The sequence below is a fragment of the Suillus bovinus genome (genome assembly GCF_016758785.1).
Source record: "Suillus bovinus strain UH-Sbo-P2 chromosome Unknown EDB93scaffold_52, whole genome shotgun sequence".
In the NCBI taxonomy this organism is placed as follows: Eukaryota; Fungi; Basidiomycota; class Agaricomycetes; order Boletales; family Suillaceae; genus Suillus; species Suillus bovinus.
In genome coordinates, this window is record NW_024542108.1 from 235645 (window position 1) to 260272 (window position 24628).

The 24628-nt window shown below is 47.6% G+C and overlaps 10 protein-coding genes across 10 annotated transcripts; 4 read left to right on the top strand and 6 right to left on the bottom strand.

Moving 5' to 3' along the window:
* Positions 1-1996: 1996 nt before the first annotated feature.
* Positions 1997-4061, bottom strand: EDB93DRAFT_1241948 (cytochrome P450; the record flags this gene model as incomplete). Its single annotated transcript, XM_041451950.1, has 11 exons — positions 1997-2078; positions 2135-2264; positions 2401-2519; positions 2569-2650; positions 2707-2896; positions 2952-3074; positions 3124-3223; positions 3290-3436; positions 3485-3612; positions 3677-3810; positions 3863-4061. 11 exons carry the CDS (start codon positions 4059-4061, stop codon positions 1997-1999), a joined length of 1434 nt encoding a protein of 477 aa, XP_041305129.1.
* Positions 4062-5765: 1704 nt separating this feature from the next.
* On the bottom strand, positions 5766-7831 carry EDB93DRAFT_1252986 (uncharacterized protein; the record flags this gene model as incomplete). Its single annotated transcript, XM_041453369.1, has 11 exons — positions 5766-5898; positions 5951-6126; positions 6176-6343; positions 6392-6556; positions 6608-6756; positions 6811-7066; positions 7115-7252; positions 7277-7333; positions 7396-7506; positions 7645-7734; positions 7796-7831. 11 exons carry the CDS (start codon positions 7829-7831, stop codon positions 5766-5768), a joined length of 1479 nt encoding a protein of 492 aa, XP_041305130.1.
* Positions 7832-8241: 410 nt separating this feature from the next.
* On the top strand, positions 8242-8526 carry EDB93DRAFT_1090011 (uncharacterized protein; the record flags this gene model as incomplete). The annotated part of the gene is made up of 1 exon (XM_041446250.1): positions 8242-8526. A coding segment is annotated over one exon (285 nt), but the record flags the coding sequence as incomplete, so codon positions are not given.
* A 1523-nt stretch (positions 8527-10049) lies between these two features.
* EDB93DRAFT_1072823 (uncharacterized protein) lies at positions 10050-10759 on the top strand (the record flags this gene model as incomplete). Its single annotated transcript, XM_041444998.1, has 3 exons — positions 10050-10244; positions 10300-10470; positions 10523-10759. Coding segments are annotated over 3 exons (603 nt in total), but the record flags the coding sequence as incomplete, so codon positions are not given.
* A 1350-nt stretch (positions 10760-12109) lies between these two features.
* EDB93DRAFT_1252988 (uncharacterized protein) lies at positions 12110-12928 on the bottom strand (the record flags this gene model as incomplete). The annotated part of the gene is made up of 3 exons (XM_041453370.1): positions 12110-12310; positions 12358-12654; positions 12701-12928. 3 exons carry the CDS (start codon positions 12926-12928, stop codon positions 12110-12112), a joined length of 726 nt encoding a protein of 241 aa, XP_041305133.1.
* A 258-nt stretch (positions 12929-13186) lies between these two features.
* EDB93DRAFT_1106062 (uncharacterized protein) lies at positions 13187-14401 on the bottom strand (the record flags this gene model as incomplete). The annotated part of the gene is made up of 5 exons (XM_041447568.1): positions 13187-13380; positions 13437-13628; positions 13685-14057; positions 14138-14277; positions 14326-14401. 5 exons carry the CDS (start codon positions 14399-14401, stop codon positions 13187-13189), a joined length of 975 nt encoding a protein of 324 aa, XP_041305134.1.
* A 2375-nt stretch (positions 14402-16776) lies between these two features.
* EDB93DRAFT_1252990 (uncharacterized protein) lies at positions 16777-17924 on the top strand (the record flags this gene model as incomplete). The annotated part of the gene is made up of 5 exons (XM_041453371.1): positions 16777-17004; positions 17068-17486; positions 17542-17645; positions 17701-17718; positions 17764-17924. The coding sequence occupies 5 exons, from the start codon at positions 16777-16779 to the stop codon at positions 17922-17924; spliced, it is 930 nt and encodes a 309-aa protein (XP_041305135.1).
* Positions 17925-18285: 361 nt separating this feature from the next.
* EDB93DRAFT_1298200 (uncharacterized protein) lies at positions 18286-20276 on the bottom strand (the record flags this gene model as incomplete). Its single annotated transcript, XM_041454641.1, has 9 exons — positions 18286-18609; positions 18978-19174; positions 19223-19333; positions 19384-19539; positions 19589-19684; positions 19743-19838; positions 19892-19987; positions 20048-20131; positions 20180-20276. The coding sequence occupies 9 exons, from the start codon at positions 20274-20276 to the stop codon at positions 18286-18288; spliced, it is 1257 nt and encodes a 418-aa protein (XP_041305136.1).
* A 224-nt stretch (positions 20277-20500) lies between these two features.
* EDB93DRAFT_1252992 (uncharacterized protein) lies at positions 20501-22059 on the top strand (the record flags this gene model as incomplete). Its single annotated transcript, XM_041453372.1, has 8 exons — positions 20501-20638; positions 20692-20832; positions 20884-21016; positions 21090-21208; positions 21276-21374; positions 21438-21539; positions 21591-21718; positions 21774-22059. 8 exons carry the CDS (start codon positions 20501-20503, stop codon positions 22057-22059), a joined length of 1146 nt encoding a protein of 381 aa, XP_041305137.1.
* Positions 22060-22488: 429 nt separating this feature from the next.
* Positions 22489-24077, bottom strand: EDB93DRAFT_1106066 (uncharacterized protein; the record flags this gene model as incomplete). The annotated part of the gene is made up of 7 exons (XM_041447569.1): positions 22489-22836; positions 22871-22978; positions 23045-23155; positions 23208-23327; positions 23373-23786; positions 23839-23886; positions 23955-24077. 7 exons carry the CDS (start codon positions 24075-24077, stop codon positions 22489-22491), a joined length of 1272 nt encoding a protein of 423 aa, XP_041305138.1.
* Between the last annotated feature and the right edge of the window lie 551 nt (positions 24078-24628).

Here is a 24628-nt window from a genome sequence, read left to right on the forward strand (position 1 = left end):
GAATGCTAGAGCTCGAAGATGAGCCGGAAGAAGCGTGCGGAGTAGACTGCAAGAGTTCAGATTTCAAGCACGGACCATGTCTTCCTCTACCAGTAAGACTCTAGTAATCACGCCATCCCAGACGGTGCGAGGCCATACCAGCTGGGTAAATGGTATCGTGTACTTACCTGGCGGACGACACGTCATCACATGTTCGTTGGACGACTCACTCCGACTATGAGACCTAGAAAGCGGCACACGGACAGGCAAAGACTGGAGAGACGAGGGAAGCACAGTGCAGTCCATAGCATTGTCTCCGAATAAAAAAAACAGTAACCAGCGCAAGCGATGACGGGAAAGTCAGGTTGTGGAACGTCGAGGACAGAAATGCCATTGCGATTTGGACGGGACACACCAATGTTGTGTGTGCATTGTACTGGAGTGGAGATGGTGAGCGAGTAGCGAATGGATCCTGCGATGGGACAGCAAGAGTCCGCAGCTTGGTGTGGAGTATCGGACGGAAAGAAGCTCAAGCGCTCATCACTGGTTCATATTGCTTGATTAGCATATTCGACACTGCCACTGGGCAGCAGCATCCTTGAAGGTCACACCGACTTTGTCTACGCCATCTCCTTGTATCAGAACAACCGCCTTTTTGCAAGTACATCACAGGATAAAACAGCGCGTCTATGGAATCTTGACACCAACCTCCAAGTTGGTCCACCCCTCCAGCATGAATAAGTCAATGATTTGCACTCTGCAGCCCTTTCCCTCGACGGAAAAGTTATAGTCACCGGTTGCAAGAACAGCAACGCACATGCATGGGTCATTCATATCATCCTCAACGAAGTTGACCTAAAAGACTTACTGACTATTGGTACCAATCTTGTGAGTGTCGACATATCACCCACCCGCTCTTTCTCACCGACAATGTCTGCCCGACTCTGCCGATAGGCACCAAAAGACAGACTCAAACAGAAGACGTCTTAAGACGATTCAGCAGTACAGCACACACCCCGCTCTTCGCTCGATGGCAAGTCGTTTTTGGAAGTACGTGCCATGTTTACAATTCTTCTCATTCATTATTACAGTATCATTCTAGGCTGACGCTACATGTTGTCATGACCAGTTTGACGGTCTCAATGAGCTTTCACCGACATTTTTCTCTCAGTTCTCAACGGATGGTACACACCCCCCATTCCTCTGTCAATGTGCTCCTCTCTCGCCTTTCCTCACTCCTCCGCCGTGTTCGACCCCAAAGTAGTAGTGACGCGACAGAACCTTCGCGACCCTCAAGGCCTTCGGCATTCCATCTACATGCACTCCTTCTTCACTCCTTCGGCGCTTTCGACCCCAACATGGTGCACCAAACGAACTCCAGCAACTCTCCACACCTTCGCGCTCAGATTTTCGTGTGCTACTGTCTACCCTTTCCTCATTCCTGCCTCGACCTTGACTCGGCGCTGACGAAGAAGCCGAACCTCATCCCACAACCTCTTTTAGTTCGTGACTCTCGCAACGGTTGCACGGCCAAGCCCAGCAGTCATCATCGCAGACTCAGCCTGCCGATGCCTCGACATCCGCGACATCTTCTGCTCCAGGTACAGCACCCACACAACCACCATCCATTCCCTGGTGGGCTTTGATCGTACTATTTCTCTGCTGTGCATCTCCACCACAAACTCGTGGTCATCAATACAGTCAGAGCTAGCATTGCAGCATATGCACAACTATATCTTTGCTTCTAGTGATTTTGTTATGCCTTTCGATACATCATTAATCTTGTTTCCTAGTCGCGAGACGTCGACCAGCTATCCTCACTCTTTCGCTCTCAACCCCGCACCAACGATGAACTCGAACTCTCACAACAGACAATGCATCCTTGTGTTGTCGAAGTACCTGCCACGCGCATTATGGGTGTCCATTGACATAAGTAACATTGATTCGGCATGGTGAGAAGATATGCATGACTCGGGATGCATGACATAATTAAATAACAAGAATCATTTTCATGCCTTTAATAGTTAACATCCTGCTGAATGAGCTCAATAGCTTTCGCAGAGCGAGGCTTGATAGAGCACTTGAAGGGTTTGGGGTGACTGGGAGTACGTCTATTCAAACAAGCACTACGATCGCGATAGGATGCGCCACATACCTGACCAAGCCTGATGAGAAGTCAACCTCGGGGGTTTGCTCAACGCCGTTCTCGACGATCTTGGAAATATCGAACACAGCGAGCGACATCACAGTAGATATCCAGATGGAAGCGTCAGCAAGGTGGATACCTGCACATCAAAAGCAAGCAAACATCACAATACTGTTTTCTCGAGAGTGCCTCTGTGAGTTGAACATACCTGGGCAAATCCTGCGGAGCAGGAAGTTAGCATTTCACTCAAAATCAGCTCCATGCGTACCGTCTACCAAAGCCAAAGCTGATCGTGCGAGGCTCGCGCTCGGGACCCCTTCCATCATTATCTAAGAAACGTTCAGGGTTGAACTGCGAGGGGTTAGCATATGTCTGCGGGTCATTGAGCATGGACCTGGCGTGGAATTCTATCATGTCGAATCTACATAAATGCGAGCACTAACCAGATGTTAGGCATGATCATGGATCCTTTCGGAATGTAGTACCCGTCATAGATATCGTCCTCAGAGACGCAGTGGACGACACCTGTCTTTAGGTGATTGATACTGCTCTGCAATGAAAAGAATACGATAAACACATACCTGCAGGGACGACAACATTCCAGCGCAGTGATTCCTTCACAAGGGCCTCAATATAGGGGAGGGAGTCGCGGTCTGCGAAGGAGGGAAGACGGTCAGTGCCAACAACAGCATCTATTTCAGCCTGAGCCTTCTTCTGCACATTAGGGAACAGTGTCATCGCCAGGAAAATCGAATAAATTGTAGAAACTGTCTGTGGAAACAGATGTTAGTTTGAAAATATGCTGATTAGTCTGGGAGAAGCTAACCGTGTCGGCACCACCGGCGTATAGGGATTGAGCAGACCATTTCACCATGTGATCCTCCTCCGCAGACAAGGTACGACCTTTCAACAGATTCGAGGCGTAAGACATTGGGGCAATTCCGGCAGCCTGTAATATGTTCAACCCGTGATCATCAAATTGTAGATGTTGATGTTACTATCTGATCTTTGGCGAATTTGTATGGTGCATCAACAGTCTCTTTGAGGGTCTGGCGCCATTCACGGGCCAGGGCACTGGAATCCAGCACCAGGAAACCACTCGGGAACATTGGCCACTAGAGATATTCAGCTCACAACAAACGTCAGAACGCTGCAGTCTTACACCATGGCATGATGTCCACCATGAAGGCACCAGTATCGCCAGCCTGCGATAAATGGTGCATTGCACGGCCTACCAGATCGACGAAAGGATCATTGTTATCCTTCACTTCATATCCATAAGAGATTCGCAGAATGATAGCGCCAGCGGTGCTGGAAAAAAATCAAGACCTCATTCGTGCAATGACAAATACTACATACTGTCGGATATGTGCGTCCAGTTGCTCAGGTTGTGCAAACACGCGCTTCAGGAATCGGCGAACCTCGATCTCCTCACTCGGTTCGTAGACATTTACAGCGGTGCGACTGCCAATGACGCGGTAGATGTTCTTGCGGTAATAGCGAAAAACGGTCACCATAAGAGAGAAAAGCCAAACTGTCCTTCCAGCCAACAAGTTCACCACTCATTGTAAAAACTGGACGGTCAGAGTAGATAGAGCTTTTTTTGTCTAGCAACTCCATCGCTGCCTTGACAGAATTCAGTACAATGATGTGCCGACCCAGAACGTCGACATGCAAGATGTCACCTGCACAGCATGTAATTAAAATAAATCGTGCTAGGAAACATGAGGCACTCGCCATATTTTTTGCCCCACTTTGCAAAGGTAAGCCAGGCCTTGTTGTGAGGTATGTCTGCGATGTTCCCAACGAGAGGCCACCCCGGAGGTCCAGGGGGATATGGTGCAGGGTTCTTCTTGCCGAATAACTGCTTGACCATATAGGCTGCGGCGCTAGCCAGACATAGGTCCAGCCAAATAACACTGGTGAATATGAGCATGCGGATAGCTGAGGAAGAGTAAGAGATCGTGTAGTGAGCGATGAGATATTAGTAAGAAGAGTGCTTTCCTAGACATTATATGCGTGGGCAGCCAGACTGCCTATGATAGTCAGATAATGAATACAAGTCCGGATCTTCACCCTAGAAATAAGGCAATCCAAAGTTTAAAGTGGACATGATTGTTTGGCATGGTAATTGATGACCCTAGAATGTTCATGCAGAATTTAATCAGGGAAGATACAATCTAATCATAGGCTATAATAACAAGACACTGAGATCCGCGACGATAATAACCAAGCCGATTTGGGAGGAGGTGAGTTGTAAAGAGCACCAGCAACTCCGCGTCGAAGCACAGCACATTATGTAATATTTTACTTTTACACGGCAAACCCCCGCAGATACATCTGCAAAACGACTGAAATGAACACTTACGACCTCACTAACGAACTCATGTGATTGGTGGAGATGCCTTTTGCTGTTATTATTTTATTTCGCCAGTTTAAATTTAAGAGATGGAGAGCTGAATGTTTTGATCAATGATAATCTGTCACATCTCACTGATAGTGATAGCCAGGTCCGGTTCTGAACCGCGGTTCGAACCTGACCGAAGTCCGGTTCAAGGTTCGGGCAATAGGGAGGACCGAACCGTTGGTCCGGTCCGTGGTTCGGGGACGTGCAGAATTGCAGAACCAGTTCTGAACAGGTTCGAACCTGTTCGAACCAATGGCAAGTCAGTATGTAGTTTAAGTGTAGTACTTATAGGCAGAGATGACAAAACATTTGGTATCCATGTCATACATAATGCAAAAAGAACAGTTCAGAATGCATCAGCATAAACGAGGGTAGAATCACCAGTAACTGTATCATGGGCACTGGATGAGCTGTGGTGGCAGTGGAATAAATGCCTGAGAAGTGTGCTTCTTTGCGGTTCTGAGGAGTGGGAACGGCCTTGTGCAGAGGACTGAGAACAAAGAGGTCAAGAAAATGAAATTGAAGTGATAGCGATGACACATGTAAGCTGGTGAGACTCCATTGAAAAAACCATGGGGTACCTGACAAGCAGGTGGACGTCGTTGGACTACTCCTGTATGATGCCTGGGTCTGATTCAGAACATGCAGGTGCCAATGCAAGCCAGGAGAGTGCAAGTGCTGAGCATGAGTACTAAGTGAGTGAAAGTAGCATTTAGTATTACATAATGCATCTGTTGTTGGGCGTGTTTCAATATAATTTTTCTTGACGAAATTTTTATATATAGTTTGGATGGTCCGGTTCTCAGTTCAAACCCTCACTGAACCAGAACCGGACCATTTTCGGACCAAACCGATGGTCTGGTCCACGGTTCTCCTAATTTCCTGGAGAACCGGACCGAACTGGATTTTTCCATCACTACTCACTGAAGATATATCAGGAAAAAGAACGGTGCCTATGCGAGCCTATGTAGCCTATGTAGGCTGGTTATCACTCTAGGTAAGTCCGGGATATGTATACAGGCCCTGTCTACCATAGGTTCCTGATGGGCATGGTGGGCATTTTTTTACATAGGCATTGGCTTTGGATTGGCAGGTAGGCTTAGGTACTTAGGCATTGTATTCACCCCTTCAAATACACGCAGCTCCATCCAATAGACTCGAAAAACATTATTTGCATTGTCATTGTACATATTGTACCTTAAGACGACAGGCCATACACTGGCACACTCTTGCCTACATCTTGTCACCCTCTGAATCAGACTCCTCACGACATTCCCATTCAGCAGCTGCAGCTGCAGACTCATCCATTGTGAATTGTTGGATGGATCCTGCAGCAATCGGGTCATCAGGAACACTTGCATGACGACTGGTGTATGATAGTAAGACTCTGTAGATAATAGGATCGAAGTTGTACTTACCAAGCATGCTTCAAAAGCCTCTTGCAAATTTTCGGCACGATGTTGGCTTGCTTGGTGCCTTCGTGAAAGTGCACTAATAGTTCATAGTGAGCCCCAAACATGGACACATACTGCTCCTTGTTAAACTTCTTGATCACCCTCGTTCCAGTTATCCACTCCATGAGGCACACTTCGACCTAATAGCAATCAATGCCGCAAGTCTCTGAGTCAGCTAGACACACTCACCACGGTTAACAGTGCCACAACAATCCCAAACATAGTGCTGCCACTCTCTGCATCCTTGAAGTAGGTTGGATATTTGACACCTGTCGAAGATTTCTTGTCATAACACCACTTGATCATTCCTTTCAGAATGATGTCTGTCTCGTAAGCACCTTTGCACGCCTGACAGTCCTATTGCTAGCCATGAGTGCCTTGTGCCAGCTACTCAAATCAACATACCTTATACATCAAAATTTTACGATTCTCCACCACAGCTGCTGCTAGTGTAGCATTCACCTTAACTATCACTGGTGTCTTTTCATTGACGAAGCCAAAATTGGCTTCAACCAGTGGGCGCATGAGGTTCTTGAGTTCACTCCGTAAATTTGAGCCGCGTGATGTGATCTGTGGGACAACAAGCAACTAAACAACAGTATCTGAAATGTGAGAACATACCAGTTTGTATGCATCTTCATCGTATTCAACTTTGACTCCATTGGCACAACAGGCTGCATTCCATGCCTCAGCGGACCAGTCCCGACATTCGACGACATCATTGAGATAAATCAAACTATTGGTAAGGATACACTGATAGTGACTTACGGCTAGTTGTATGATGGTTGAATAAAGTCCATCGAAGTCACTGCAATGAACTTGACCCTGGCTACCACCATCACCGAGCTTGACTTTTTGGACTACCTGTAAGCCCTCAGCCATACCCAGTGCAGGTGCTGGCCGTTTGAGACTCTGAGTACCAGGGATCTGTGCAAAGGGTGAGGGTGAACTGTGTTGATTGGCTGCTGTGAGCTCATGGCTGGAGATATCCGAGATGCTGTCAAACATGCCCGTCCATGCATTAAATCTAGTGCCTGGTGGTAGGTCTGCTGGCCCACCACTCAAAGGTGTTGGCATTCCCTGTACAAGCAACTCAGTGGGGAGTACCATGCAAATGACCTTACTTACATGTCCCCCAGGACCAGACAGGACGGTGTTGGGCACTGTTAAGTTGAGTGGGCGCAAACCTTGAACTGATGCCATAGGTGGGGGAACATGATGTATCCACGGGGTGAGCATTGGAGGGACACACTGGTTGCCTGGCTCCTTGAGATAAACAGGTGTTCATACTGCAGTGCCAGCATGGGTGTGTGCCTTGGCATTGAGCGCAACCGACAAAAATGAAAACTGTGGTGGTATAAACCATAATTTAGAACACACTTGCAATTCAGTATGACCAAATACATTACCGTTGAATCCTCATCATCAAGGTCATCATTGCTGCCAGGCTCCTCCTCTGACTCGGGATCCAGATTGTTGAAGTCATTGATCTCTTCGAGCACTTGCCGGCTGCGAAGTGCCTGAGTGGCATACTTCAAAGTCTTCCTGGTTTCTTTGCCTTGTGCTTCTTGATCTGAAAGAAATGATGTTAGGTATAAACAATGAATAGTGTACTCAGCCTTACCAAGTGCTTGTTGCTTGGCAGAAGTTCACTGAACCTGATGTTCGGGGGGTTGATCAGCCTGCTCAGGGCCACCAGCACCACTGAGGGCCACTGCACCTTCTGGTACCATTTTTTTGTGTCCCATCTACAAGTCAATGGGGTTCAGTGAAGCAAAATGAGAATGAGGAGAAAAAAACTCAACATACGGAGGGACACAGGTGGATGTATCCAAGATACAACATGCTTATAATGTGCTGTTTCAAATTACAAATCAGTGCGAGATTACAATATATTGAAGGATATTCAACTGCTCACTGAGACGACCCTATCGATGCCAATGAGGATGGAGACTGTAAAGATGATCAATCCCATGAGACAGACATGAACCCTGATACATACACAGATTTCAACCCACCAGACCCACTGGCCTGCCCCCCTATCACTGAAGTTGCTGAAGACACTGGCCCTGCCTTGAATTGTACTGTGCGGCAACATCAGCAGGTGCATGTTGAGGAAGTTCCTGATGAACCTGTACCCTTTCATGATTCAAAACAATGGATTGAGTCATATCCTGTCGAAAGGTTAGCAGTCTTGGCTGGTGCTGTCCAACCGAAGGTAGCTCAAGCAGCCCACGCCTGTTCTCGATTTTATATATTATGTGCAGTTTCATTCGCATACTTTGCAGTCCCTGAACGCTCTGCAATATGCACTAGATGAATTTCATGAACATGAGCATATTTTTGTGGACCTTGGCGTATGTGGAGACTTCAACATACCTAAACTGCACTCAATGGTTCACTATGTCGAATCTATCAAGTCCAGGGGTTCGGCCGATGGCTTCAACACAGAGTTTCCTGAGCGGCTGCACATAGACTTTGCAAAGGCACATATTACAGTGACATATTTCCGTATTGTACGGGTCACCCGACCTACATAATATCCTGTATAAGACGGGCCAGCAGATGATGGGCCGATGTGATGTATATCCTCAATGTTGATAGATGGGCCGGGAGGGATATTATTTCCGATGGAGGCGGGTGGGCCCATGTGTGGAATATGTAGAGTAGATGAGTGGGCCGATGGACATGAATATTCTATAGACAGATGGGCTGAGGTAGTGGGATATTATGTAGATGGGTGTACCAAGGTAGGTGGGTATCAGAGAGACGGGTATGCCGAGGGTACTTGTCATCACATACACGAGTGGGCCCAGATATATACTATATTAGATGGGCGGGCCGGCCGAGGGTACATTGTGTCACATACACGGGTGGGCCCAGATATATATTATATTAGATGGGTGGGCCGAGTGTCAAGGAAGGTGGGTATCAGATAGACTGGTGGGCCAGCCGAGGGTACGTGTTATCACATACACGGGTGGGCCCAGATATATATTATCTTAGATGGGTGGGCCGAGTGTCAAGGTAGGTGGGTATCAGATAGACAGGTGGGCTGGCTGAGGGTATGTGTTATCACATACATGGGTGGGCCCAGATATATATTATCTTAGATGGGTGGGCCGAGTGTCAAGGTAGGTGGGTATCAGATAGATGGGTGGGCCGGCCAAGGGTACTTGTTATCACATACACGGGTGGGCCCAGGGATATATTATATCAGACGGGTGGGCTGAGGGCGGTATATAATATAGACAGGTGGGCACAGGTGAATGATAATTGTAAAACAATGCAGTACCGATTGCTGAGTAGCTAATTTGGGTGAAGCGTAATGAGTTCCTGCAGCTGCATGTTCATTACTGTTGCATTGCTGTATGAGAAGCAAGGTTCCAACTACCGAAATTCGAGTGAAGCATACCGAGTTCCGAGACCCGGGTGTCAATTAACGAATATCTGATATCCAGCACACTTCCAATGATTGGGTATTTCATTGAGCAATGGATGGTAATATATCTTCGACAGCCAACATCATGGAAGGTTCTCTTATCAGAACCTCATGTTCACCACCTACCAAATGCCAAGTTCCAACTACTGAAATTTGAGTGAAGTGTGCCGAGATCTGAGCCCCGGGAGTGGACAAATGAATATCTGATATCCAGCACACTTCCAATGATCTGGTATTTCGGCTCCCTTATCTGATCCTGACTATCTCCACCCCCTTTAACACCAACCTCTGGGCGTCCAGCATTCAGCTTCTGATTTCCCAAGATCGACTTCATCATGAATGGTTCTTCCACTTCTTCAATTAAAATAAGCCTCTGGTGCACTTGGGCCCTGACAGTCACTCACGAGGCATCTGAATATACTGCACAGAAATTCAATGCAGAGAAGACAGGAGGAGACCCCGTGATACCCTCTCCTAACCTAGACACTGATCTAGTGATGGCCTGCGATCGATTGGTAGATCGCCTCATAAAGGCATATAAAAATCCGAGTGGGTCTTCCTGCAGATTTGGAAAATTCATTTGATCATTCAAATTCCTTCATCACAGTTCAGATGAACATCGACATTGCAAGATATAGCAAATTGATCTCCCCAAAGAACACCAGGCACAATGAGGAGAAAGAGGAGAAGTTGTTTAAGAGATGTCCTCCTGGCCATGAGGGGACAAGGTTTGTGGACATACCTGCCACCATTCTAGATGTGTCCGGCACCATCATTGCATGGTACCTCCCAGACGCCTTGACAGCCGAAACACAGGTGTGTGATATAGATTGTTACTCAATATATATTAAATACCCAATGGTAACCACAGAAGGAAATTTGGGCAGCCACCGAGTTGCTGTCTCCGAGTCTGGAAAGAAGTATGAAGGTCAATGGAAATTGGCGAACCAATCTGGAGTGGTTCAAATGCCGCTCGGAAGATGTTGGCCTACCTGCCGGGTGCATTAATTTATCTCCGGCATGGTTTCAACAGGGGCACGAGGTAGGATTTGATAGGATGATTATTTTGGTAGTTGAGCTCACCAATCCCATAGAATCTAGTGGACCCAGAGGTATCTGCATCATTAAAGGAACCATTGTCTGAGGGAATCCTAAACACCATTGCGAGGCCGGCAGCCATCGCATCAGCGGCGCTCAGGATCATGCATCTGGAGCAGTACTGGGCAGGGTTACAAACATTTTCAAGCCTCGGAGAAAAGGCAGAAAGCAAGGAACTGCCAAGAATGTCTGAGATCCTGGAGTACTGGGCATCCGTGTTTAACACGCTATCCATCATTTCCAATCGTCAAACCCTGCATCATCGAGACCATTTATCAATTCCTGAATGCTTCGATATTCTCACCACTGTGGGGAATTATTCTAATGCTCGGATGAGCATGCCAAGCCTTCAGCTGGAGTTCGGGTACGATCCTGGGTGTATGATTGGATTTTCTGGAAGGATTGTCAGACATGGGGTTCATCAGGTGGAGGGGGATAGGGTTGGGTGGGCATGGTATATGAGGGACTCTGTTCATATTTATGCCGGGGTTCCCTCATGCGGATGGGCTAGGGTGGATTGACGAACCCTACCACCATGTGGGTGGAAGATGAAACAGGTAGAAAGTGTAATTACCCGCATCAGTACCTGCTTTCGACTACCAAGTACAAACTGTCTCTCTTGATGACACTCGAGGTCCAAAATCCATAGCAGATGAATACAATAACTGTCCAGAGCCTTCCGTGTCTCTTGATGACACTTGAGCACCAACACATTCAGTGCGAGGGAGTGGGGTTTCAGTTGTGGTGCACAGTTACAAAAAGCCGGCCCTGGGTTGGGGTAGCGCAGAAGATATCATCGACCTTACGCTAGGCAATGCTAAGAAGAACGGTCTGTTGCAAAAGGAACCTACAAGTCAAAAGGGCACAGAGAAGCAAAGAAATGTAAGTATGAATGCTGCTGTACAAATTTGAAAATGGTACTGGGGCGATGGCTATCATTGTATTTAGACTCAGATCCTATCGACAGTCATCAAGGCCAGGAGCTCGGTAACCAGGTCTCAGCACTTGGGTCTTGATATTTGGACCTCGGTAGTTTAATGCCAGGAGTTGGGAATTGGTAATGGAGATCTGGAACTCGGAGTTCAATATTCGGCAGTAAACATTCGGTACTCGATGCTTGGTACCCAATGTTTTGGAACTCGGTAATCGGGACTCGATATCCGGAACTTGGAAATCAATAGTCGGAACTCAACACTCGATATTCGGAGTTCGGTAATTGGGTCTCGGCACTCGGGTCTCGATATTTGGACCTCAGTAGTTAAATTCTGGGAGTCGGGAATTGGTAATGGTGATCTGGAACTCGGAGTTCGATATTCGGCAGTCAGCATTCGGTACTCGACGCTCGGTACTCAACGTTCAGAACTCGAAACTCGATATTCGGAGTTCGGTAATGGGGTCTCAGTAATCAGGACTTGATATCCGGACCTCGGTGGTCAGGACATGGTGATGCACATCTGCACCGTTTATTTCGGGACTCGCCATATAACATCATGTTAGATATTGCAATGTTTACAAGCGATTTTCAGTACTCATAAAACACATATGCAACTTGCACTTCAACATTTCCAACTGAGTGACTAGAGCTACTCTCCTCTGCCTCTCTTCAATCTGTCCAGCATGGCAGTGTAGATTTGTATCTCTGCCATCTTGTCACGGATGCCCTCACATTGCTCCTCAAGTAATGTCAGGAGGCGTTCTCTAATCCACCTCAGTCCCATCAGTGATGGAACTGAGGTATGATCCACCTGCTCCGGAATTGTCAGACCATCATTCTCAATGCCATCCTAGAGCAGATCAGTCATGAATCAAGGAAATGGAATAAGAATCTTACTAGCCAATGCTGGTAGTGAAAGATACAGCAAGTCATCACCCGATCCCATTGCCATGGTTCGTTCAGGATTGCAGTTTCTCCCATCCACCATGGGGTATCATAGCCAGATACAATCCGGGATGGATCTCCAGGATCTGCGACATCATGAAACAAACAGATGTGATAGGAAAAGATGTGATCCAGAACCGTGTTCCAGGTGTGACTGGGAATCAAATGAATAATATGAGCAATAGGGCTGGGAACGACCGAAATGATGTTCCTGGCAGCTGAGTACTGGAGGATGGGAGTGACAAAAGTCTGTGGAAGATGTCAGTATCAACTGCCAGTATCGTCAGGGTCTTACAGTGATCTCCCATTGCAGCCCGGCTTTGAAGTGCCTGATCCAAGCCAAAGGGGGAATATTGTTGTTTGCAGCCTCCGCCTGATATTGGGAGATGGATGTGCGGATGTGCGATGCAGACATCAACATAGTAGCTGAAATGTCTGCAGGAGTGAGAGTGAGGGGCCGGTACTCATTGAGTGAATTCTGATTATCAGAAGTGGATGTAGGGGAAGGATATAATTCAGGCATGGCTGATGCAGGAGTATCACACTGGCAATGACAATGACAGTTGGTTCAGATGTGAAGATATTATCCACTGATGGATGGATAAACTTTTCAAACTCCGACATGGGCTGACCCGGCCAATTCCCGGGACTCAATTTGTATATCAAAATGGTTGTTATATCCCATCGGCAATGAACCATTCATTCATCTCAGGGAATCTATCAAAACAGTCTGCAGGTGTTGAAACACTGCCTGGGTGTCCTGCACCAGCAATGAATATATTCAGGATTGCCTTCCGGAGTAGCATGCATGACCCGGAAGTCGTTTCGTGAATGATTCCTGCATCCGGTCGCCCCATTGGGCTGCTTTCCACAAGAAAAAGTTACATGTCCAATCCATCTCAAATTGGACCAACATCAGCCCTTCCTTCCATCGATCCCATAGTGCCTTTGCCTGGAGCCAGTGAACTTGGTAAACTTCATATTCGTCCGGTCAGCTCAACATCGGACATGTCGAGCATTAGGGAACTCACATTCCTCATTCCATGATTGATCCAGACCATGCATATCGACATCGATGGACCAGAACCACGCGAGGAATTCATTTCGTTGACCACGGGCATTCGGATCACCCACGGCAGTGTTGACTTTGAGCTGCTTGCGAAGCAGGGGTTTGTACTTCTGAAGTTGGCCATGCCCCGTGTCAAGTTTCATCATTTGCAGTCCTGGTCTTGGTATATATACTCGCATGCAGGGAGACAGCCTGCTGCACTGACGTCACCTGTGACCAGGCTCGAGTTTTCAGGGCTTGAGATTTGGCTTGCCTGACCATTCGTTCGGAATAGGACTGCCTTGTTGCACAAGTGAATGTGGAGGTTGTGAAGTGCATCATTTGCCTGCCCTTTGCGAAGGGAGATCTCCAGCGGAATGAGATCCTCTGCCATCAAGTGTCTGCATCGATCTACCCCGAGGTTTAATGGCAATGGGATTGCAATGAGCTCGGGTGAGTTTGTCCATGTATCAGATGTCTCGGTAAAATCTTCCGGGTCATCATCGAGATCATCTAGGATGTCTATGTTCAAGTCGTCATGATCGTCATCTCCATCGAATCCCTCTCTGAGATACGTGACAGCAGAACACGTGAATCCATCTATCTGGCCTTAGGAGACGATCTCATTGCCGGGCGAGGTCTAATCTCTGTGTCTTCAGTAGTTTGTTTTCCGATTCTTCAGACCTCGATGAGCAATGCAATTTGAGCCTCCTCGATTGCCAACCCCATAGATATCCATGTCACCACAGATCTCCGAGATGGTGCTGCATTACGGGCATTACCCTGCTCTAGCAGTCTAAGTTCGATCTCCTTTTTGCTCGGTGCTGAGTGCGAAATTAATTCGGACTTCTATGGAGACATGGTCAGCTTACCCTTCTTGATATTTATCTCATAAACATCCATCACCGCAGGATCATTTATTCTGCTGGGATTGAGCGATCCTCTCATTGGCCAACCATTCTGTCTTCAAATTGGCAGGTGCTGCTTCATCGAGTCTGTCGAAAGCCTTTTCACTTTTGGCGATGCAATTTTTTGCCTGCTTGTATTTACGGCAAAGGGTCCTTTTCATGCAGATCATCTTGCAGAAGTTGGAATCGTTCATCTGAAAATCAAGACATTCCTGTCGATGAGGGGACAACATTCCCTGAGCAGTGGGGGAAATTAGGTTGAGACGTGCCCAGAGAGTCTCCATGATCTCTCCATCTATCCGGCCAATGCCTTCAATGAAATTCGACGCATATCGGACATAGCAGCTGTCTTGATATCCATGCATGTGCCACAAACCGATGCTGGGAATGATGGTCAATTCCGGTACCATTTCAAGAAATCAGCTTCGATCCACCTGAACCTGAAGGTGCTTGTTGTATTGACAGTTGATGTCATAAAAGGTGACAGCCTTGGTAACGCCTTTCATGTTGTGCTGGGCAGCCTTGCAAAGGGCATAGTCCATGTTCATTTGTCTGCAAATGATGCATGATCAACTTGTGAATGTAGAACTTCATGTTCGGCTTGCCTTTTGCCTTTCTGAAAATCGACCATCGCATGAGGGACAAAGCAGCCGTGGCAGGCACAAGCAACTCCCCCAATACCCGTCGACTCCAGCTTGTGCCAAGCCATATTTGCTTGATTTACCGCTCAGTGATTGTTGCAGCTAGATTTTTCCAAAGTGTCAGCAGCCTCCGCAAGATGCGCTTTATACCTGTCCTTTCCCACCATGAACCCCAGCTCATCAGCAAGCCATACTTCATCAAATGGCTTGATGGGATGCAAGTGTTTGGCTTTGAAATTACCAGTCCATCACAAATGACCGGGTATATTTCCAGCTTGGAGTTCTTATCATCACTTAGGTCACTCAAGTATGAAACTAGACTCACTCATCAAGTGTTTCATTCCCTGACAAGGATATGTTGATCCCAGGCTGAGGACATGTCAGGGCAAAACAATGCGAGATCTCCGGCATTAGGAGCATTGGAACGATGGCCGAAGTCCATGCCATTTCATGGTCTTCAACTGCCTCCACTGTCGAGGCACTCTCATGAGCTCTCTGTATCGGTCCTTGCCAAGTGCCTTGTCAATATAATGTCCTTTAGATGAAGGAGATATATGATCACCGGAACAAGGTGAGGAAACATGCTGGAGGTCATTTGCCAGGAGCTTGCTGTAATAGTTCATCAGTGGAGGTGCCGCATTCTAGGTTGTCCAATAGAAAATTGTTGAGCACTCTGAAGGTGAACACAGTCTTTGGTTTGTTGAATGATGCAGGGAAAAATCCATGTCAAAACATTTGAATGTCCAGACTCATGGCATTTGGACAATCGCAGCATCGAACCTTGAGGCGATGAACTCCGGACTTGTCGACGATGACCATGGTGTTTTCCTTAGGCTGGAACTCTGGTCCCGACACGGATGGTAGATCTTCAGGCTCAAGCTGGTCCTCGGGTTCGTCTCCTTTGAACAAATCTCACCTATTTGCGAGTGCAGGACATTCTTTGCCATCATGACCGAGGTGTATGATGAGTCCGACATGAGCGAGACAACTTTGCTCGAAGAACTGACCATTCCATTGACTGATCCAGTGGAAAGGGTTGTGACTGATGTTGACTCCTGCAACATCCCGTGCAATAGAGTGGCTCCCCAAGACAATCTTGACATTTGTAGACCCTATCCTGGTCGCAGACGATGCATCTCCTATCTTCTGGAGGAGCTTCTCAATTTAGGAGGTGATGCAGATATGATTCCTGCCTTGGGAGCCATTGCCTCAGGTAGTCATTCTGGCTCTGCATTTGTTATACTTAGCAAGGTTTGAACGACGCTCCAATGGTTTACATTCACTTGCCATTGTTTTTGGAAGCTGCAAAGGCTCGAATGAGCCTTGGTCTTGCTCATAAGTATTATCAGGACAGTCTTCCCAAGTAGGTGGTGCAGGAACAGGCTGAAGTGTTGGTGATTCCAGGGGAGAGTTAGGCATGGACCTGTAGGCATGTCGTCTTGCGCTTGCAAGCGGGACCTTGACCCAAGTTTTCCTATCTTTTCTGCCCCTTGCTTCTACCCTGTGGGATTTTTGCAGCGGGGTGCATAGACCTATCTTCATCTTATTTTCGAATGTTGCAAGAACAGCATTAGCTCAGGAAGGTTGCACAAATTGTTATTCCAATGCTATGTTTGTGCAGTATTGGTTGTTCATTACAAATTTATTTCCATTAATGGCATCATGTCCGATATGGGTTGATTAACCAACTGTTAGGCTTTGGTCAAAGTTGAACTTTGAACCAATATTAATTACGCCTTGCTTACCCTCAGCACATTCACCAATCAGAGTCACCATGGCAAGGTCAGGTCATTCCACTCGCTTGTCTCCTGGAAGACATAGGGCATGTCAACCCCAGACACAGAAGCTCACGGAAACCGAAATTTCCGAGCTGAAGAACTACCTTCCTGAGTGGACTTCTACGAAAAGGAGCGAGAAGCGGGCAGTTTTCACTGCAATTGCCAGGGCTGCCAGGTTGTTTGCGCCAAAGGTGGACCAAGGACAATGGAAAAAGAGGAAGCAGGTGATACATCCTTGTTGCAATGCGAAAAAAAATTTAATGTCTTACACTTCCTTCAATGCTCAGATGTACAAGACTTGGTTGTTCAACAACAAGAAAAAGAAGAAAAGGAAGGACATGATAAAGTATGGGAGGAAATGGATGCCTAGGATGGTGATCTACCAGGAGAATTGGGAAGAGGTGCTGAAGAGGATTGAGGAAGAGTCTGGGGCAAAGCCAGGAGATCCTGGTATGTTCAAGCATTATCAGGTGGCTGTGAAGAGAGTCATGGCTGAATTGTCTGACGACAAGTTGGAGAAGGTGAAAGAAACCGCCGAAGAATGGTCCAACAACTGTCCTCCTCCTGAGATACAAGCACAGGTCGCCCATAAGAAGGGACCTGCATATATGGAGCACTTTTTGAAGGAGATGTGGAGGCAATGCGGGATGAGAGTGTTTGTGTTGTCAGCTTGGAAGAATGAACAGGGCGAGGTGCTGTTCGGGATGTGAGTGAATTTTACCTGTCATCGCAGATCTTTCAACCCAATATATTTCACGCAGGCACGATGATAACAAGGCATTAGGAGATGGGGACAGCTTCATGAAGACAAAGAACTGGGAGGACATCGAGCCGGTGTGGCAGGAGTATGCGCAGGAACAGTTTGGTGAGTGTTTAAACTGTTGATACCCGGAGGGGTGTGTTGATGGTCTCTGTGATAGGTGCTGGAGCATGGGAAGGTGGCCGACAGATGAAGGGAGGTCGCAAGAGAATCTGAAAATCAGCCTTCGAGCTTGACACTGATGAGGATGGGATGCCGCTGCTTCTGGACATCACCGAAACAAAACTCGAGGAGAAGAACACCATAGTCAGGGCTTTTCTCACATCACACTATCATGAGTCAATCATTGCTACATCCGGGACTTTGTTGAATGCATCGACATAGGGATTTGTTCAGGGATTGACAAGGCAGTAGTGCCATGGAGCACCATCCTTCAATGCCAGGATGACTTTGTGTCACGAAGATATCTTCTGGCGGATGTCGACTTGAAGGAGCCTTCCAAGTTGCAAAATTGGGACACGACGGCCCTCCTCAATTTCTGGTATGCTCGGCAGGAGACAGGCAAAGGATCAACATTCATGTTCAAAGTGTGGAAGAACAAAGATGGCGACATGGTAGCATCGGTCATATCAGGTGGGTCGCCTTCCCATTGGACGGGTAAAGTCAAAAACATGCACAGGGTAATCATCTGAAGCCCTAGGGATTCATCCTCCGAACCTGACAGTGATTTCGGGAATGACACTCATCATTCGGATGATGATGATGATGATGATGATAATGACTTGGCTGATGGTAGATCATCAAAAAAGAGAACCAGAACCGGAGAAGGTCCTTCATCATCACATGCAGAGATGGCAATCCCACCGTCAATTCCAAAGCCTCGCCCCGTCAAGCTGGCGAAACATGGTGCACTGCTGACATCGCGAATGGGCAACCTGCTAGCAGGGTTAACCAATGGCAACACTGGAGAGGTTGACGATGATGTTGCAATGGAAGGGAGGAAAACATTGCCAGCTCCGAAAAGGATGCGGGGAAAGAAAGCGGTGATTGAGCCATCGGCGAGGACCACCTGGAGTAAGTTGACGCCAAAGCCATTAGACAGTACTCCTTGGGTGACAAGAGTGAGGGGAAGGAAGTGATGTACTTATCCCACACTGTCTCCCCTTATGTACATATCCATGTCATGCAATGGGAAGTAGGTTATTGGTGCGCCGGACTCAAAACATGGACCCGGTAATCGATACTCAGGCCTCGGTAGTCCTTCAATAGTGAATAAATCGAAAATGGGAGTTCAATACATCCATAATTAAGTAGTTTACATGACGTGAGTGGGTTCATAAACATTCAAAAGTTCACAGGTAATTTGTCTACTAACAGAAATTGTGTAATTTACATTTGAATTTGATCTTCAAACCTAAGAATGAGGGAATCTAATACCTTGAGCATTTCGGAAGTCAAATGTTCAGCTCTTTGCAGCCTCTGGAGGTCTTCATCAGCTCTTCTGAGTTTGTCAGATGTTTCTGCCCAGGCAGTTCGGAATGGTCTCTCAGCCTCGAGTAGTTGTTGGATGGATGGGTCGGGAATATGTCCGTGTCGCTGTTTGTAATCCCGGACCCAATCTTGAATGGATTGAACTAAGAGACAAATTAGCAGAAAGATAAATGATTATATCAGACACTCACTGCCTGTGTGATTGTAAGACTCAAATGGCCGGAGATCCCGGACCATGGCAAGCAATTCTTCATAGGTGACATCCGGGTGGGGAAAATCACGTTCGGGAGATTTTGCAATCACTTTGGAGATGAATTAAGTAAGGAAACCTGGATGGTAGGGAGAAACCTACATGCCCTGGATACTACTGGCGCACCTGAGACCTCACTATCTGAATCAGCACGCTCCTGCTTCACCTCACAGTCGATCAGATCATCTTCAGGCCCTAAGTACATGTCTGGGTGAATGGGGAAACCCGGTTGATCAGGTTGGGCCGGAAGAGATTTATCTGTAAGGGTTTAGTGAACAGAGATGGTGAGATGTTTTGAATGACAGACTGGGGAATTCTGGCATAAAAGCTTCATCAGGCCCGAGGTACAGGTCTGGGTGGATGGGTACATCCGGGTGATAAGGTTGGGCCGGAGGTGATGGATCTGTCAGGCTTTAGTAACCAGGGATGGCCGGACTTTTCATTTCAATCGATGAACATACCTGGGATCTCAGTCATAAGATCTTCATCAGGCCCGAGGTAGAGATCCGGGTGGATGGCTAGACCCAGCATATCAGGTTGGGCCGGAAGTGATTGATCTGCACGATTTTTGTGTCAACATGCATTGTTAGATGATTTAAATGATACTCACCGTGCATCCCAGCCATCAAATCATCCTCAGGCCTGAGGTATAGGTCTGGGTGAACCGGGAGGCCTGGTTGATCACATTGAGCCGGAGGTGAATGATCTGTGAGATTTGAGTGACCATGGATGATTAGACTGTCATCATATCAATTGATAAACTCACCGGAAATTTGAGAAAAGACTTCCGGACCATTGGATGACACAGAACATGATTCTGGGTCATCAGCCGGCCCAAGATATAATTGATCTGAGGATGTCCGGTAAATTTATAAGGTGTGATGGATGTTGAACATACCTGTTGACATCCGGGACACGGTTGATTCATCCACATCCATTGAGTTATATTCAGTGACCAGAGGGTCATTGAATCTAACTGTAGCAGGGAAGTTCATGTTCTGTGAGGAACTGATCAACTGATTCACTGATTATTGATAACTTCGAAGTTGAATACAAGGCGCTGGCAATTGCCGAAAGTTGAACCACAACCAAACAAGGACAAACAATCAATGAAATTTTACATTGTTAATCACTGATCTTGTTTTTACTGAAACATCATCCTTGTGATAACTGATTTCAACCTGATCTCAACACTTTCAACACTTTCAATTGAAATACCATGTCTACTCCAGTTGACACCTCTTTGACCGGCCTCAAGGAAATCACTGCCAAGATCATGGCCATCATCACCGGCGCTCGGCAGCTTCCTCCGGGCCACAGCCACTTTTCTCTGACAACCCAGGTCAGTACACTCGTGGTATGTAGCATTGTCATATTTTCTCCCCTCCATTTTTTTCATCATCCGGGTAGGCTGATGTGGTCCGGCGCTATGGGAGTGGTCCCTACCTTCCGGGTCTCGTGTGTTCAGTGCTCAATGGAGTTAATTCGTGTATGGGGCATGACTCCTCAGGTCTTGCCCTACTGGCACAGCATCAGGGTATGATGATACCCGTTTGTTGACGCACCCCTGGCGCAGCAAGGTTCTTGCCTGGGAGGAGTTAGGTGATCACACCTTCGATCTCCCAGGTCGTGGCCAGTCCTTCAATAGGTCCAATTCCTGTGGATCTTCCACCCTGGCCTGTCATCGCCGGGCCTTCTACCAACCCTGCCTCCGAGTCCCGGGAGAAGGGAAAAGGTAAGGCAGTAGTCCCAGGACCCGGAACCAGAAGTGGAAGGGAGTCAGAAGAGGAAGTCTCCAATGATTCCAGCACTTCCCTCCCAACCCCCGAAGTCCACTATGAAGACTCGGAAGCAGGCAAAGACCACCGGCCTTGCCAAATTCAAGGTGTTTGTTGAGTTGGAAGATGAGGAGGACTCAGTCACTCAGGTATGTCCTCTGGTTCATTGTTTCATTGTCTTACTCATTTTGTAGCCGATTTCACGTGGAGTGCCAGAGGTCGTCCTCCCCCAGCTCTCCCCAGATGTTGCAAGGACGTCTGGATCACCTCGGTTACCCCTGTAGCCTGAAGAAGAAACCCTTCGGGCCTGCTACGGTAAGTCGCACTTTTGCATCCGGCACTCGGGTGAGTCCTTACAATGTGCCAGGCAATTGCCAGGCAAATGTCCAGAGGTCATCACACCCCCTCGGGCAACTTCCCGAACCTCCAGTAGAGGCGCCCCCAGTCATCGATGCAGGTGATATACTTATTCCTGGACCCGTAAGTACACTATTGAGGCTTGGTGTGTCTATGAACTGACGGATCACACAGAACAACCCTTGCCAGGCTTGCCACAAGATGGAATGGCCCTGCGCAACTCAGCTTGACAAGAGGACTGGCTGCCCCGTGCATGTCCTGCGTCTACTGTACCACCAAGAAGATCAAGTGTATCTCTGTGAGTATGGGAACCCCGCCGAAACGTGTTCGAGGTCAATCCATCACCCGGACCACCAGGAGGACCAGATCCAAGACCCCTTCCAAAGCTCCCTCCACAGCTCTGGCTGCCTCGCAATCCACCAGCCAGACACGGAGTGAATCTTGGGTCTCTTCTGTCACTCCTGGTCCATCTTGTGCCCAAACACCAAAGGCGCAAACACACGGTCGCAGCAAGACTGTCACTGCTGCCTCACAGATGCCCGGCAAAATTGTGAAACCGGATGATCTGGACAATCTTTTCTCAGAGTATGATTTAGTTGAGTGCGGTGAACCTTCTGGTGAGGATGTTGACATGACTACATAATTACATAGTCATAGATGTATATGCAATGTTTTCAATCAATGTTACCTTCATTATCAGTGACTTATTAATTGACCGAGTGCTGAGGCCTGAAACCTGCAACTCGAAATGACTGGAAGACTAAATGTTGCAAAATTGTTGACATGAAAGTGTTACTCCCAGAACACCAAAATCCAAAACTCAATGGTTGAATCACTGAGTACCAAGGACCTGAGTGCCAAGTGCCGATGCCCGAAACCTGAGGCTCAAAACACAACACTGGACACAATACACCATATGGTATTTCTTACAAATTTCATGGAGGTACCATTGCAAAGCCACAAAACTTATCAGTGACTTATCGATTCACTGAGTGCCGAGACCCAAATGCCGAGTGCCAAGGCTCGAAGTCCAAAACACGAAATGAGTGGAAACCCACATTTTGCAAAATTGTTAACATGGAAATATTAGATTGTCTTCAACAGTTTGCCGGAAGTCCTTTTCTGATTCCCGAGCCCGAAACCCGTAGCACTCAACTAAATCATACTCTGAGAAAAGATTGTCCAGATCATCCGGTTTCACAATTTTGCCAGGGCATCTGTGAGGCAGCAGTGACAGTCTTGCTGCGACCGTGTGTTTGCGCCTTTGGTGTTTGGGCACAAGATGGACCAGGAGTGACAGAAGAGACCCAAGATTGACTCCGTGTCTGGCTGGTGGATTGCGAGGCAGCCAGAGCTGTGGAGGGAGCTTTGGAAGGGGTCTTGGATCTGGTCCTCCTGGTGGTCCGGGTGACGGATTGACCTCGAACACGTTTCGGCGGGGTTCCCATACTCACAGAGATACACTTGATCTTCTTGGTGGTACAGTAGACGCAGGACATGCACGGGGCGCCAGTCCTCTTGTCAAGCTGAGTTGCGCAGGGCCATTCCATCTTGTGGCAAGCCTGGCAAGGGTTGTTCTGTGTGATCCGTCAGTTCATAGACACACCAAGCCTCAATAGTGTACTTACGGGTCCGGGAATGAGTATATCACCTGCATCGATGACTGGGGGCGCCTCTACTGGAGGTTTGGGAATTGCCCGAGGGGGTGTGATGACCTCTGGACATTTGCCGGCAATTGCCTGGCACATTGTAAGGACTCACCCGAGTGCCGGATGCAAAAGTGCGACTTACCGTAGCAGGCCCAAAGGGTTTCTTCTTCAGGCTACGGGGTAACCGAGGTGATCCAGACGTCCTTGCAACATCTGGGGAGAGCTGGGGGAGGACGACCTCTGGCACTCCACGTGAAATCGGCTACAAAATGAGTAAGACAATGAAACAATGAACCAGAGGACATACCTGAGTGACTGAGTCCTCCTCATCTTCCAACTCAACAAACACCTTGAATTTGGCAAGGCCGGTGGTCTTTGCCTGCTTCCGAGTCTTCATAGTGGACTTCGGGGGTTGGGAGGGAAGTGCTGGAATCATTGGAGACTTCCTCTTCTGACTCCCTTCCACTTCTGGTTCCGGGTCCGGGACTACTGCCTTACCTTTTCCCTTCTCCCGGGACTCGGAGGCAGGGTTGGTAGAAGGCCCGGCGATGACAGGCCAGGGTGGAAGATCCACAGGAATTGGACCTATTGAAGGACTGGCCACGACTGGGAGATCGAAGGTGTGATCACCTAACTCCTCCCAGGCAAGAACCTTGCTGCGCCAGGGGTGCGTCAACAAACGGGTATCATCATACCCGATGCTGTGCCAGTTGGGCAAGACCTGAGGAGTCATGCCCCATACACGAATTAACTCCCTTGAGCACTGAACACACGAGACCCGGAAGGTAGGGACCACTCCCATAGCGCCGGACCACATCAGCCTACCCGGATGATGAAAAAAATGGAGGGGAGAAAATATGACAATGCTACATACCACGAGTGTACTGACCTGGGTTGTCAGAGAAAAGTGGCTGTGGCCCGGAGGAAGCTGCCGAGCGCCGGTGATGATGGCCATGATCTTGGCAGTGATTTCCTTGAGGCCGGTCAAAGAGGTGTCAACTGGAGTAGACATGGTATTTCAATTGAAAGTGTTGAAAGTGTTGAGATCAGGTTGAAATCAGTTATCACAAGGATGATGTTTCAGTAAAAACAAGATCAGTGATTAACAATGTAAAATTTCATTGATTGTTTGTCCTTGTTTGGTTGTGGTTCAACTTTCGGCAATTGCCGGTGCCTTGTATTCAACTTCGAAGTTATCAATAATCAGTGAATCAGTTGATCAGTTCCTCACAGAACATGAACTCCCCTGCTACAGTTAGATTCAATGACCCTCTGGTCACTGAATATAACTCAATGGATGTGGATGAATCAACCGTGTCCCGGATGTCAACAGGTATGTTCAACATCCATCACACCTTATAAATTTACCGGACATCCTCAGATCAATTATATCTTGGGCCGGCTGATGACCCAGAATCATGTTCTGTGTCATCCAATGGTCCGGAAGTCTTTTCTCAAATTTCCGGTGAGTTTATCAATTGATATGATGACAATCTAATCATCCATGGTCACTCAAATCTCACAGATCATTCACCTCCGGCTCAATGTGATCAACCAGGCCTC